The following is a 13,874-nucleotide window of genomic DNA, read 5'->3' on the forward strand; positions in this document are numbered from 1 at the left end:
AATGTCACAGCCCATTAAAACCCTTTTAACCCCATCTGACTGATGTCCTCGCCTACACAAACTTCCACATGTTAATGCAGCTGACGAAGGGACAGAGACAAGGGTAGAAAACACTATTAAAAATAAATGAGGTCTTTGGCTGCAGAGGCATGGCGTCGTACTTTATATAGTTTCATGTGACACAGGAACAGCAATGAAAAGCGTTGGTAAGAAGATAAAGAAGATTAAAAACACCGAAAGAAATGGATGCAAAGGGAAAAGAGCAGAGTTGAGTTTTATTGCCAGAGGCAGGATAATATTAACGTAGGCTGACTTGGTAGTCTGTGGTGAATTTGTATGCTGCAAATGAAGGAGCCAGACTCTTTTGGGAGCAGGGAGCAGCAAGACGTCTTTACTCATGAACTTCACCTCACCTTCTGCCGTTTCTTACATTATTCTGCGGCCACATGAGGAAAAGGCAGGTGGTTTTAAATGAAGAGGGGTAAAACGGATAGACGGGGTGTGAATGAGGAGCGAAGTTGTGACCAAAAGCAGTGGGATTATACACAAGCTCTCTCTCTTTCTCTCAGTCTTAACCTTTGTGACCTTGGCTACAGGCTTGATCCGACTTTCTACGCATCATATGACTCGAGCTGACGTCTGAACATTACATGCAACGCTGTGTGTGTGTGTGTGTTTGTGTGTGTGTGTGTGTGTGTGTGTGTGTGTGTGTGTGTGCGCCCAGCATATACTATATCATATATGCAGCACTGACTCTTTTAGAGGTTCTGTCAAATATGCATGCTTCTACATAACACCAGCGTCAGCTGGTGTACAATACATATGTGTTTGTACAAGTGTGGCTGTATATTGTGTGTTTGCTTACTGACGCGCATGGCCGTGTGATCTGTGTGTGAAAAAGTGTGTTTGTCCTAAGAGTGATGGATGAGGCTGGTGGCAGATCAATGTTGAGCACAGTCCTGTGGGGAGAGACATTGAGTGACCACCAGAGTGCTGATCACACACACACACACACACACACACACACACACACACACACACACACACACACACACACACACACACAGCTGACAGTTTGCAGCTGTTCGCTACTGAAGTATTTTTGTTTCAGTAAACTTTTGGGCAAATGTGTCTCCAACTGCATATGATTTCAAAATAAAATAACCAGTGTTTTTGATTAGATCTCACTCCATGAAATGATGGAGCAAATTTGTTACATTTTGTTTTGTTTTTTAACTTGTCAGTCTCCTATGAAAGCAGAGTAAGGAACAGGTGCACCAGTGGCTGCTTTCAGCTCCAGTGGGATGCTTTGGCAAGCAACAAAAATATGTGCTGCGCTACAGATTGTGTTACATTTGAAAAAGGCAGCCCGTTCAATGACAGTCCAGCCCCAATGGGCTGCGTTCACTGACACCTTTACATCTTTGTGAAATGTCTGGATGTTTCAGGAGATCAGAGAAGAAGAGCATTTTTATCACAAAAGCTCATTCTGTGTGTTACCTTTTTGAATCTCAGAGCAAAGATGCAGTGAGAGTAATGGACAGCTGTCAGTCTGCTGTGTGGATTCTGTTCACTATCCTCTTCAGATCTACACACACGCAAACACACACACACACACACACACACACACACACATATATATATATAGCATAAATCAAAGCTCACTGATGCGTGTGCGACACTCTGCAGCCGTGTCTATCGCTGTTTGGAGGCGACAGCCAGGCTGCATCCCTAATGTTTCTCTTCTCGTTCCACTGGGTTGCGTTCGCCATCGCCTTCAATCTGCACTGTGCTCCGGAGTACGGGCAGCACTCTCTAACATGCTTGGACAGCTGTATCCACAGCCCAGTGGGGCGCGTTCACTATCGCCCTTAAATCTGCCTAATTACGCATCTCATCAGCTCTTCAACCGCTCGATAGCTGTAATCCCAGAGCCACACACCCTCACGCTCTGCCTCTCTTTCTCCACCTCTTCCTTTATCTCTGTGCATCTCCTTCCTGTCTTTCTTGGGTTTTATCTCAATCTCTCATTTCTTCTTCTCTCTACCTTTCCCCCTTATCCCCCCCCCCCTTTCCTCTGTCCCCCTCTCTCTGTCTGTTGCATCATCCCCCTCCCCTGGTCTCTCCTCTAATCTTGTCCTCACCAAGTAACCAGGCTCTTTGAGCTCTGTGTACCACAGGCAGCCAGCGCCACTCTGCTCCCCCTCCCTCAAGAGCTGCTCCCTCCAGGGTTTGCCACACTGCCTCATTACCCCCCCTCCACCCCCCCTCCCCATGCATGGAGCTTCCATGGCTGTGGCCAAAGATCAGTCACGTATGCACATTCACCAATGCACACGCTCAGACCCAGAAAATTGCAACGCACAGCACAACACCAGTTACACACCAACAAGCAGACGTGTATCGGAGAGAGGAGGCAGACAGGAGACATGATCCATTACAAAGTGCTTCGTAAATGAGTCTTAATCTACGTGAGAGAAATTGTTTGTTTTTCCTTTTCATTTGTCTGTGTTCTTTTCCTTTGAGACAGTGCCTTAAAAAGAATATAAGCATTAAAGTGCTATAAAAACAAGAACATTACTCTGGATTCAAAGTTGGAGAGGGAACGCAATGACAAAATAAACTCACAGCCGTCACAGAGTATATAAATCCAGCTTTAGCCACTACTGTGTTGTAGTTACATAAAATGTCTTCACCTGGAGGGAAAAGAGATATTACAAAAACTAAAACACTACCTGCACTTTTCAGCTCACACTTTCCTCAGGGTGTTGGATAAGTCACAGGTGATTTGCACTTCATTTTGTTCGTTTTTTTTTCAAGACTCAGGTCATATCACCTGTTAAACCAGTGTTAGCCGTGTGAAAGAGAGGATGGAAATGAATGAAGGAATGCTAGCTGAGCCTGGAAAGATGTGATGAATCAAATGTTATTTAATCCTGAGACAACATTAGCCCTTGCTGTGTGTGTGTGTGTGTGTGTATGTGTGTGTGTGTGTGTGTTGATTCGTGGTGCCAAACGAGGCAAAGCAGTGAAGCACCGCTGATGTGATATGAATCAACAACCGCAGTCAATGTTCTTACTGCTTTCAATAAATGGGTTAAAGCTTGTGTGTGTGTGTGTGTGTGTGTGTGTGTGTGTGTGTGTGTGTGTGTGTGTGTGTGTGTGTGTGTGTGAGATGTGCTTTACAGTCGGTGTGAATATGTGTGTTGTCTGCTTTCATCTCTTCCTCCACTGCCCTCTGGCACATGCTATACTTAACATTCTCCAAATTCTGTTTTTGGGGCAACATTGTTAGTGGTTTATTCAGCCACTGCTTCTCCAGGCAGGTCATTTCTTGTGCTTACTAGTTAAAGATAACAGATTTGAGTTATTATAAGATTTTTGCTGACTTATCTCAGGGCTTCAAAGCTGCAATCCTTAAGATTTCCGTCCTGGTTGATCTGGTGACATCTGTGGTTACTGTGGCAACAGCAAGTGTGATTTAATATTATTTAAACTGACCCACTGTCAAAAAATGCCCAAATTTTTTTGATGAATGATCACTGTCAGTGCCGTCCTTCCTGACAAATACATTACGTAAACAGTGAGGCTGATAGCCGAGAGATCAGATTGTAGACAGTAACACTGGATTACATGCTGCATCATTTCCTTGTAAATCCCTGCATGGCAGACTCTGCTACTACAAAGAGAGGTAGTTACAGAATGTAAATACATTGAACAGCTATTGGATAATGCAGATCTTAAATAGTATCAAAAAGGGGGTCTGATTATCATCCGCTGTTTTCTTTTCCAGACTTTTATTTTAAGACATTTTGCAAAAATAAAATTCTTCTCTTCATTTTATATCAATGTTTTTCATCTTCTTTCTACCTACAAATAAAACATTGTAAACATGAATCATCCAATTATCAAATTATGTGATGTACACACACACACACACACACACACACACACACACACACACACACACACACACACGCACACACACACACGCAAATATGCCAACACTGTGAACACCTGTTGGCTTGATTGAAAGCAGAACAGAACGAAAATTGCAGGATGGCATAGTTTGTGTGTGTGTGTGTTTATGTGTGTGTATACACATGCACACATTTGCATACATGTCGGCATGCACTCCCACATGTGCATGAGCATCACTGTCAGTCTTGAGAAAAGTCAGAGCAGGTCATGGTTTGTGTGTGTGTGCGTGTGTGTGTGTGTGTGTATGTGTGTGTGTATGATCTGTCAGAATGATTCATGTCTTACAAGGGAACACCCTGGGGAAATAAGGAACACACACACATACATAGATACATACATGCACAAGGATTAAGAAGTCATTTTAAGCTTTGGACACACTCTGAGATTCAGTGGTTTGAAAAGAGGTAACAGAAAAAAAAAACTCTCTTTCCAGACTGTCTAAATTTAGGCCAACAAATACACATACTGTGCAGCGGCAACAGCCACAGATTTGTTTACAGATGAGGACGACACGTTAGGAGTGATAAGGTTGGGCCGAGAGGAGGTGTGAACGGAGAGAGCGAGCGGGGGATATGGAGAGGTGCTAGAGACTTGAAGTGGTGAGCATGTGTGTAGGCGGAGAGGGACGGAGGGGCGACAGGACATTCACTTACGCACATACATAGAGAAGAAGTGAGGATGGGAGGATGAGCAGGAGGTGGAGAAGATGGGAATGGAGCGAGAGAAAAAGGCTGTGTGATGCTGATGAATCAAGTCTTGAGAAAGGCGGAAGTGGGGAATTTTGGAGGGGGTATTTTCAGCATCATCAATATCTGAATCTATTATGATTACTTTTATTGATTTAAAGTTATGAATCATCCTTTCGAACATCAGAGGATCAGATATGAAACAGGAAGTTGCTCCGATGTTCCGGGACTGTGATGGCCCACAGCTAAAAGTTAATTTATTCTCTGTTTACTATTTTGATCTTAACAATGAATTCTCAACCTCATTATTAAAACTTTTATCACTCAGCAGTGTGTGACATCTAATTTCTGGCTGAGAAAGAAGCGAACGACGAAAGAGGAGAGCGACTCAGGGAGTGGAGGAGGGAGGCGGCGGTGGGATGGATGGCGGTGGAGAGAAGCGAGTCGAGTATTGAAGTGACAGGTTGTTGTCAGAGCAGCGAGACCCTGGAAGATAGAGGAAGACAGGGTCAGCAACTCCCCGCTAATGTCACGACAGATGACTAACTGCGGTTGTTGTGTGTGTGTGTGTGTGTGTGTGTGTGTGTGTGTGTGTTTGTGGGAAGACAGGGTCAGCAACTTTTCGTCCAAGGCTCACTAACCCTGTGTTTGTGTGTGTGTGTGTGTGTGTGTGTGTGTGTGTGTGTGTGTGTGTGTGTGTGTGTGTGTGTGTGTGTGTGTGTGTGCGTCTGCATTTGGAAGTGTGCGTGTGAGAGTAGCTACAAGGTCGGCAACTTCTGAACTACAAGGTTGACACAGTTTGTGCGTTTGTCTTTATGTTTTGTGTTTTTCTATGTGTCTGGGCTTTTGTGTGTTACGTTTCTGTTCCTCTGTTTGCTGTGTGTTTGCAATGATGTGACCTGAACATTGCCAGTTCAAACGGTTTCCCTTCCTGTTTTTGGTCTGTTTTCACTCACAACATACTGTCTGTGGTCCATCTGAAAAGCCACTTTGCTTCCGCGTCATGGAAACATATTGCTGCTGTATCGCTGCTGCCTGTTCTCAGCTCAGCTTGTATTTTCTGACAAAAAACCTACTGCAATTTGTGCTAAACAGTGTGTCCACACTGCCCATATGAGTGAATGTTCCCCGGTTAAAAGGGTCACCGAAGTCTGAACATTTTGGCCTTGACTGTGCACTCGCATCAAAAGAGCCTGGGGATTTCTCTGCCCTAAGCTCGGCACACTTTTCTCTGACTGCGTACAAGTCTCTGCTTCTTCTCTTGGACTGACGTCCAGAGACATGAGCCCCAACTATATTCTTAATACTAACCACAAACCATGCATTAATGAACTATTTGGCTTCTTGGGGGCAGAGTAAACAAGAATAAAGAAGCTGTGAGCTGTTGCATATTACTGCCTAGCTAATATTGCTAACTACTCTGACAGGAGCTAATGCTAATAAGAGCAAGAAGCAGAACTGTGGGCCATGAAACCAAAAGAACGAGCTGAAAGCTGCTAAACCGCTCAGTAGAGCTGAGGGGAACCGCAGGTTTGTCACTATAAGCAGCCCCTGTCACATTAGACATAATCATTTGACTCATTATTCACACAAAAATATGAACAGTGTAGCTTTAACCATCCACAACCGTCCATAACCTAAACCTTAATCATTTGATTAGTGGAGCGGGAAGATCTGCATCCGACCTTACACTCTCACTTTACACGAATAAGCCACCAGATTTTGTCATAATTATGAATACGTGAGACGTGCTGAGCATTTGGATAGACAGCTGAGGAGCTGTGTGTGCTGTGGGAAAGGATTGGGAACTTTCTGCAAGTGTTTAAATATTTTTTCTGCCCTAAAAACTTATCACCACAGGAATTCATAGTGATGTTCTGGCTGTGGGAGCCATGGCTCCACTGAATTATAAAACCAAGCCTTTGCCCCTGCCTAGATTACATCAACCCAGTTCCACTTTCACTCTGGTTATCTGTTATCACAGCTGATTTCAAGAGTGGTTCACTCTATTCTCATTTAATGGAAGGAAGGCCCGGTACAAAAATGGCCTAATGAGACAGATTATAAAGCGCAGTGCTCTGAAAGATTTCCATCTAACTTAAGTTAAATGAAAAACAATCGTAGTTCTAATGTCCACGTTACAACTAGAGTAATATGTGTCTACTTCCTGCTCTGTGGCCCAGCTAAGAAAAGGCTCCTATTGACTGCTCTGCAGTCCAGGCTAAAGACAAGAGGTGATGGATTTCTTTTATCCGGTCCTGCAGCACCTACTTCAGTTTTATTACAGACTTTATTATTTTAACTTTATTGCAGATGCTGGCTACATGTGTAACATCGTTAACAGCGCTTCTTCAGACGTGTTCTTTAGACTTGCTTGTAATGACCTTTCATTATGGCTTTTATTACTTTTTCATTCCACTTGATCTGTTTTTAATCCACCAATAAAGCACTCCGCAGCCACATTCTACTGAGTTCTTCTGAAAATGAAGAATGTTTTTACTTTTAGCCACAGGTGCAGGGTTTTGCTGACAGGCCTCTTCAGCCAGGGATGTTTTTCCTCACCTTTAATTGAAGGCACATGAGCTAATATAAAAGCAATAGACGGTGTTTCTTATAATGAATGCAATTAAGACAGAACTGAAATAGCTCATGAGAAAGATCACTTAGTGGCGTGATTGAAATATTGAATAACAACTCTCCTTCTCTCTCCACCCTTTCTCTGTCTCTCTAACTCCAGGATTTGGACATCACCTCCACACTGAGCCGACCCAGTGGAACCCAGTAGAGTCCAGTGAAGGCCTGGCTGCATCAGTAGAAATGGCTCCAGCAGCCATGTCTGTGCCTCTATCCTCTCTCAACTCCCTCCGCCCTTCCCGCCTCCCCTCATCCCTCCTCTTCTTCCTCCTCTCTTTCCTTCTGCTCCTGTCATGTCCTGGATCTGTCCACGCAAATTCATCAGAGAAAAACTGTTCAGCCACTGGAGACGTCTGTCAGGAAGGTGGGTTGGTCTTGTCTGTGAGCACACTGCGGTTTAATGCATACAGGGAGGGATTAACACGATTACATAGGATAGTACTTAACACTTTCAACAAGTGCAGCTTGGGTTAAGTATAGGAAAGAGTTAAAAGCCTTATCTGTGTACCAGCCATGTAAGCTACTGATATCACAAAGATTTATGACAACTAAACATAATGATGTTCACCATCGTTACAAAATTACAACATATAGCCTACTCTCAGTGGAAACACCATCTTCCTTCCACTTGGAAACTGGATCATTCACAGTATTTCATTTCCAAAGTGGATTATCCAATAAATTCCATCACTCATATTAAAGAGACAATAATTAAGAATGAGATCCATGATCAATGATAATATTTATGTTATAATCTAGGCAGAAGATAAATTGAATCACATGGCTTTACTGCATTAATGCATTTATAATTAGTCAGTGATTTAATAGCCTCCATTCTAAACTTTGTATTCAGGTGGGGGAAACAGAGCACTATAGTCCACCTCATGATCAGCTAAAGACAGTCCGACTAGCCCCGGCCCAGTCCATGTTCTGATACTAGTCACTGTAGTGTCCAGCAGGCTGCTCTATGATTGTCATTTAAACTCAACAAAGGCTGAATCTCTTGGCCAGGACTGTTAAGTAAACAGCTGGTAACACTAACGCTAGCTATGTAGCAATAGCACAACTTACAGATGGCAAATTTATTTCTAAAATAGAATAACCTCCTCGTACATATTGTAGTATATTTTGCCAGTTCAATCTGTGTGACCTGCCTAGAGGCTCTGACAGCAACAGGAAAGAGATTTATTTGCAAAATTGCCAGGCGCTAATTTACTAGTTAAAGCTAAACAGTGTCATCAGAATATTCACAAAACACCCACATCAGGAACACCACTGCATAGGAGGGTGACAGTGTTTTATTTGCACGCTAAACTAAAATGGACCACTTGTGAGTTATCTGCTACTTTAGCCAATTTACTGCCCTGGAAGTAGAGTGCACAGATCCATTTCAATAAGTTTTAGTAGAACAAATGGGACCATATGGGGAACCCCCCTTATTATAATCCTTAATGAGGTTGTGAGCTTTTCTCAAAATGCCCACACTGACAGCCTATACAAGTTCAGAGAGGAAAAGATTAGTGAGGTTATTACATAAAATTGTTGCAACCAAATATTGCTTGTGATCTTTTGCTGCAACACTCTGTCTCTGTCTTTTGACTTTCAGGAGTGGTACTGCCTGTGTGGAACCCTGAGAACCCCTCTGTGGGCGACAAAGTGGCACGGGCCATTGTTTACTTCGTAGCACTCATCTACATGTTCCTGGGCATGAGCATTATAGCAGACCGATTCATGTCTTCTATAGAGGTGAGCAACACATTAATAACGGCATCTTTGTGAAACAAAAAAACAAAACACACACATCCTTTCCTTTCCTTTTGGTGCCTCTTCTATTTTCCTCTCTTTTATGTTCCTTTTCTTTTTCTTTTTTCCCTCTCCAGGTCATAACCTCCCAGGAGAAGGAGATCACCATTAAGAAGCCGAATGGTGAGACCACCACGGCCACGGTCAGAATCTGGAACGAGACTGTTTCTAATCTCACTCTAATGGCCTTGGGTTCTAGTGCCCCAGAGATACTGCTGTCTGTTATTGAGGTCCGTACAATATGAACCGGGTGGTTACACATTAGATTAACCGATACAAAGCGTAATGGGAACGCAGTAATTTGATTTGCTCCCCTCCTATAGGTGTGCGGGCACAATTTCGAGGCTGGCTCTCTGGGCCCCAGCACCATCGTGGGCAGCGCCGCCTTCAACATGTTCGTCATCATCGCCCTGTGTGTGTACGTGGTGCCCGATGGAGAGACGCGCAAAATCAAACACCTTCGGGTGTTTTTCGTCACGGCAGCGTGGAGTATCTTTGCCTACATCTGGCTCTACTTAATTCTGAGTGTCTTCTCGCCTGGAGAGGTGGAGGTGAGGATGGAGAGAAATGAAAGCTGTTAAGGGGGGAAAGTTTTGATAAAAAGTGGAGGGAAGGTTGTAGGGAAGGAAAGGGAGTAAAGGTGTTAACCCTGTGTCTTCTCTCCTTTAGGTATGGGAGGCTGTGCTGACCTTCCTCTGCTTCCCCCTCTGCGTGGTCCAGGCCTGGGTGGCTGACCGCCGCCTCCTCATCTACAAGTACGTCCGCAAGCGTTACCGTGCCGACAAGAACCGTGGCATCATCATTGAGACTGAGGGAGGGGCGGACGGAGGGCTAGGCATGGATGGTGGAGGAGGGGGAGGAGCGCTGGGTCCAGGTGGGTTCACCAAGATGGACATGCTGGAGCTGGACGGACAGATGGCGTTGAACTGTCACAGCGGGATGGATGGAGGGATGATGGAAGAGGGAGGACCGAAGGACGAGGAGGACGAGGCCAGGAGGGACATGGCGAGGACGCTGAAGGATCTGAAGCAGAGGCACCCGGACAAAGACATGGAGCAGCTGATTGAGATGGCGAATTATCAGGTTAGAAGGAGTGTGGTTTATGTTTTTTAAAAGAATAGTTCGACATTTAATAACTTCTTTAACAACTTGTTAGCTCTTTGTCCACTTCTGTAGACTTCATTCCATAAAGTTCTGTCTTAGAGTTTTGTGTCTGAGCTTTCGGAGACATTTTTACATCTAACAGAATGAAACAGTCGCAACCACAAGATCATGCATCACATTTCACATTTCATATGCGCCTCCTGTCAGGGTGACATTGTGTTGGAGATGACGCTGTGACACGTTCAGTTGTGAACAAGATGTCTGAGGTGACACCAGGTGGGACAGTTCTTGAAGGTGACAGCGCAGAGCTGTTATACAAAGAACACTTGGAAATGCTCCAGAGCAACTTCCCAGCAGTTTGACAAATGACTTTGCATTTCCATGGCTAATCGTTGCATAACCGCCTCAGTAAATTTGATTAAGATTAATCTCGCCATTCCTGTCTTCTATTGCAATAACTATCCTTGAGAAAAATGGACATCCAACTATGCAACACATCAAATATAAACAGCGTAATCTGGCTGACTACCTCACTAACTCTCCAAATACCTACGCAGAGGAAAATAGTACCCCTAATGTACTGTTATGTGCTGATTAAAACACTAGTCTGCAGAGAGGAAGGTGCCGGTTGACTTGATTGACAACAACGTAACATGCAACCCCTCTGCCATCCAGGTGGTTTTTTGCCCGGTAAGTTACATGAACATTAGATATACAAGCGTGAGAGTTCAATGAACTTGACAAAAAATGTTTAACTCGAGGTCCACATGCTAACTTTCTTCTGAATCAAGGCTTTAGAGACTGTGGGATGCAGCTAAAAACTCGAGTTAAGATTTTTTGGGGAATTTAGATTTGCGATTGTTCATTGATATCTATAAGTGTTGAACAACTTATTGCTTTAGTGTAGTTCAGTTATGGTTGTCACAGCGATTAACCAAACCACTCGGTTAATCGGTTCTAATCCCTGGTGAAAAGAAAGAAGCTTCTACTAGATCTCATACGCAAATGCACACACACCTCTTTGTTGTGATATTTACCATAGCTGCTTAAAATGTGGAAAAAAACATGTTTGTTCGATGAATACCAATCATCAAATTGGCACATTAAGGATTAATCAGTTTTATCCGTCGCACAAATTTTATCCTTTAATGCTGAACCATAGAGGCTGCCCAAGTCGCCGCTGCTCTCCCTTTTCTTCTCTCCCCTCTCCCTTCCCTTGCCTCCTCTCCAAGTCATTTTCTTGGCCTTTGTTTTTGGTAGTGAAGGAGGGAAGGAAAGGAGTTTGGCAGGCAAAGACGCATTCAAACCTCCCTCCCCTAGCAGCTACTCCCTCAGCCTTGTGCTGTAAATAAGAATGACAGCTGTTTGGGAGATTTAACTCAACTAGGTAAACTGAGGTTCTTGTGCTCGCAATGAATCACTGACTAAATAATTTAATAGTTTCTTCACTCAGTGGTCTGGGGAATTGGCCTGTCATTAAGTTAGACCAACTTGCTCAGCAAAAACAGATCAAGTTTTTAACTAAACTAACAATTACTGACACCTTCCATCCAGAGAGATGCAGAGTTAAATGAGGATTCTGCGGTAAAAGTGCCAGTGTGTTTCCTTTAAATTTGAATAAATTGGAGCGTTCCCAGCTCTGACGCCACATTTAATCTAATAATCTCCACGGCTAGAGTGGCCAATTTGTTCATTTTCAATTTGGTGGATGGTGAGGATAATAAATTTCTAGTCACACATACATTTTTATTGAAAGTCATTAAGTATAGATTGATAAGGCTCATTAGATCTAAAGTTTGAAGCAAAGAGAGCCAACTACAGTCTGGCGCATTACAAAGACGTTCATCTTCTTTGTCAGTGTGATTCCACATATGTATTTTGTCAGTCTTGGCAATATATGAAAAAACACAAATTATTTGAAGCTCAAACACATCCCTCATCCTCAAGTGTAGGATCTGTGTTAAAACGTCAAGCATCCACCCTTCTGAAGTGTCTTCAATTAACTCTGTAGGTGACCTTTGACCTCTCACCAACCTGTGGAGGCGTGAGAGGAATTTCCCACAGGAGATTCACTGCTTAGTCTTAAAATTGCAGCTGACAGTTTCAAAATGAAAGCTTTTATGTAAAAGTAGCATGAATCTTGGAAGCAAATGAAGAAATTACCATGATAGATACAACAGATCGCTTTGTTAATTGATTGGTTCTGTTGATCAGGTCCTGATGCAGCAGCAGAAGAGCAGAGCGTTCTACCGTATCCAAGCAACCAGGATGATGATCGGAGCTGGCAACATCCTCAAGAAGCACGCCGCCGACCAGGCTCGCAAGGTGGGACACACACACAGTATTCCTCCATTCTCTGTTTAACCTGAAATTCACAACAGGAGAACACATTGCATCTGATACTGTGTGTTTTCTTTCCAGGTGGTGAGCAGTCATGAGACCCAGGCCCAGGAGGACGACCCTCACACCACCAGGATGGAGTTTGAACCCTGTTTGTATCAGTGCTTCGAGAACTGTGGCTCCCTGAAACTGACCGTTGCCAGACATGGAGGAGACCCTGGAGTTACTGTCAAGGTGCGTGTGGAGTGAATACAAGACAGAAGATTGCTCAGAAAACAGGAATGAAAGTGTTCAGACAATATGAAACTGTGAAGGTGATGGAGGGAAGAGACACCAGAGGAAACAAAACTCTTCTCTGGACTGTGTTCACTCATAGCGTTGGCACATTTCCTAGTTTTGGTCTGGTTTTACTCAAATCATCAACTCTACAGGCTCTGAGCATCCTTGTTCTCTTTTCTGGTTGGATTCTGGTAAAGGGATAGAAGTGTGTGAAGAGAGGGGAATTGGAAAACTGGGAGACACAATAGAGAACACTTTCCACATTTTTTAGATTTCAGCTTTTCTTTGAGTTATGACCCAAATAAAATTCTTTTTGCAAAGGCTCATTGATCTAGGGCTTAACGGTAGCCTGATAATCAGAATTAGAGATTTTCTTTGAAGTCTTCTATAGAGACTCTGTGGCAGTGATGTAGTATCTGATCTGATCTACTACAGGGACTTTGCAAGGCCATCCTCTATTCTTCTCCTTGTGTACAAATGAAACCATGACATCAGTGTTGTGTGTAGAGGTACGCTGATGCCAAGGCCTCACTCAAGGCTGACTTTGTTAAGTCAAGTGGCCTTTTTAGCCTACACACACGCTCTTTAGGAGCAGTACATTAAAGGCGAATAAATTATGTTCAACAAGCAGGATTTCTCAAAGAGGCTACTTGACTGAAAAGTTCCAAGAATTTAGTCACAATCCCAGACTTTATAATGCACTAAAACAAAGTTACAGTTTTTCTCTGTCGCTTTGGTACATTTCTCAGATCAGAATTGAAATTCTCAAAACTACTTGTTCAATCTTCACATCATTGTGTCACTTGTGCAAATCAAAAAAGCAGTTTTTCATTGCTTTGAACAAGTATCAATTGCTTATGTCATGTTGATCAAAATGTATTATAATGGGTCTCTGTGAATAGTCTCACCCCCCACAACATTTAGGCATTAGTTCATCGCATAAGTCTTTACATGCAAAATGGTTGAACAAGTTGTCATAATATGTCAAACATATCTCTATACATTTCCATTTGACTTATTTTTCTAAATCTGTCCTGAATTGGTAAA

The 13,874-nt window shown here is 43.3% G+C and overlaps 1 protein-coding gene across 2 annotated transcripts in view; it reads left to right on the forward strand.

The window, feature by feature from the left end:
- The window catches only part of LOC111666429 (sodium/calcium exchanger 3-like), a 99,752-nt gene that overhangs the window by 38,331 nt on the left and 47,547 nt on the right, over positions 1-13,874 (forward strand). For both annotated transcript variants that reach the window (XM_023421764.2, XM_023421766.2), the window contains exons 2-8: positions 7,405-7,665; positions 8,908-9,047; positions 9,182-9,334; positions 9,428-9,655; positions 9,774-10,187; positions 12,423-12,533; positions 12,630-12,782. In XM_023421764.2, coding sequence (XP_023277532.1) covers positions 7,405-7,665; positions 8,908-9,047; positions 9,182-9,334; positions 9,428-9,655; positions 9,774-10,187; positions 12,423-12,533; positions 12,630-12,782 — 1,460 coding nt within the window. The remainder of the gene's footprint in view (positions 1-7,404; positions 7,666-8,907; positions 9,048-9,181; positions 9,335-9,427; positions 9,656-9,773; positions 10,188-12,422; positions 12,534-12,629; positions 12,783-13,874) is intronic.

The sequence above is a fragment of the Seriola lalandi genome, unplaced genomic scaffold, assembly GCF_002814215.2.
Source record: "Seriola lalandi dorsalis isolate HSWRI2012SDOR001 ecotype SW California unplaced genomic scaffold, Sedor1 jcf7180002054676, whole genome shotgun sequence".
Taxonomy (NCBI): Eukaryota; Metazoa; Chordata; class Actinopteri; order Carangiformes; family Carangidae; genus Seriola; species Seriola lalandi.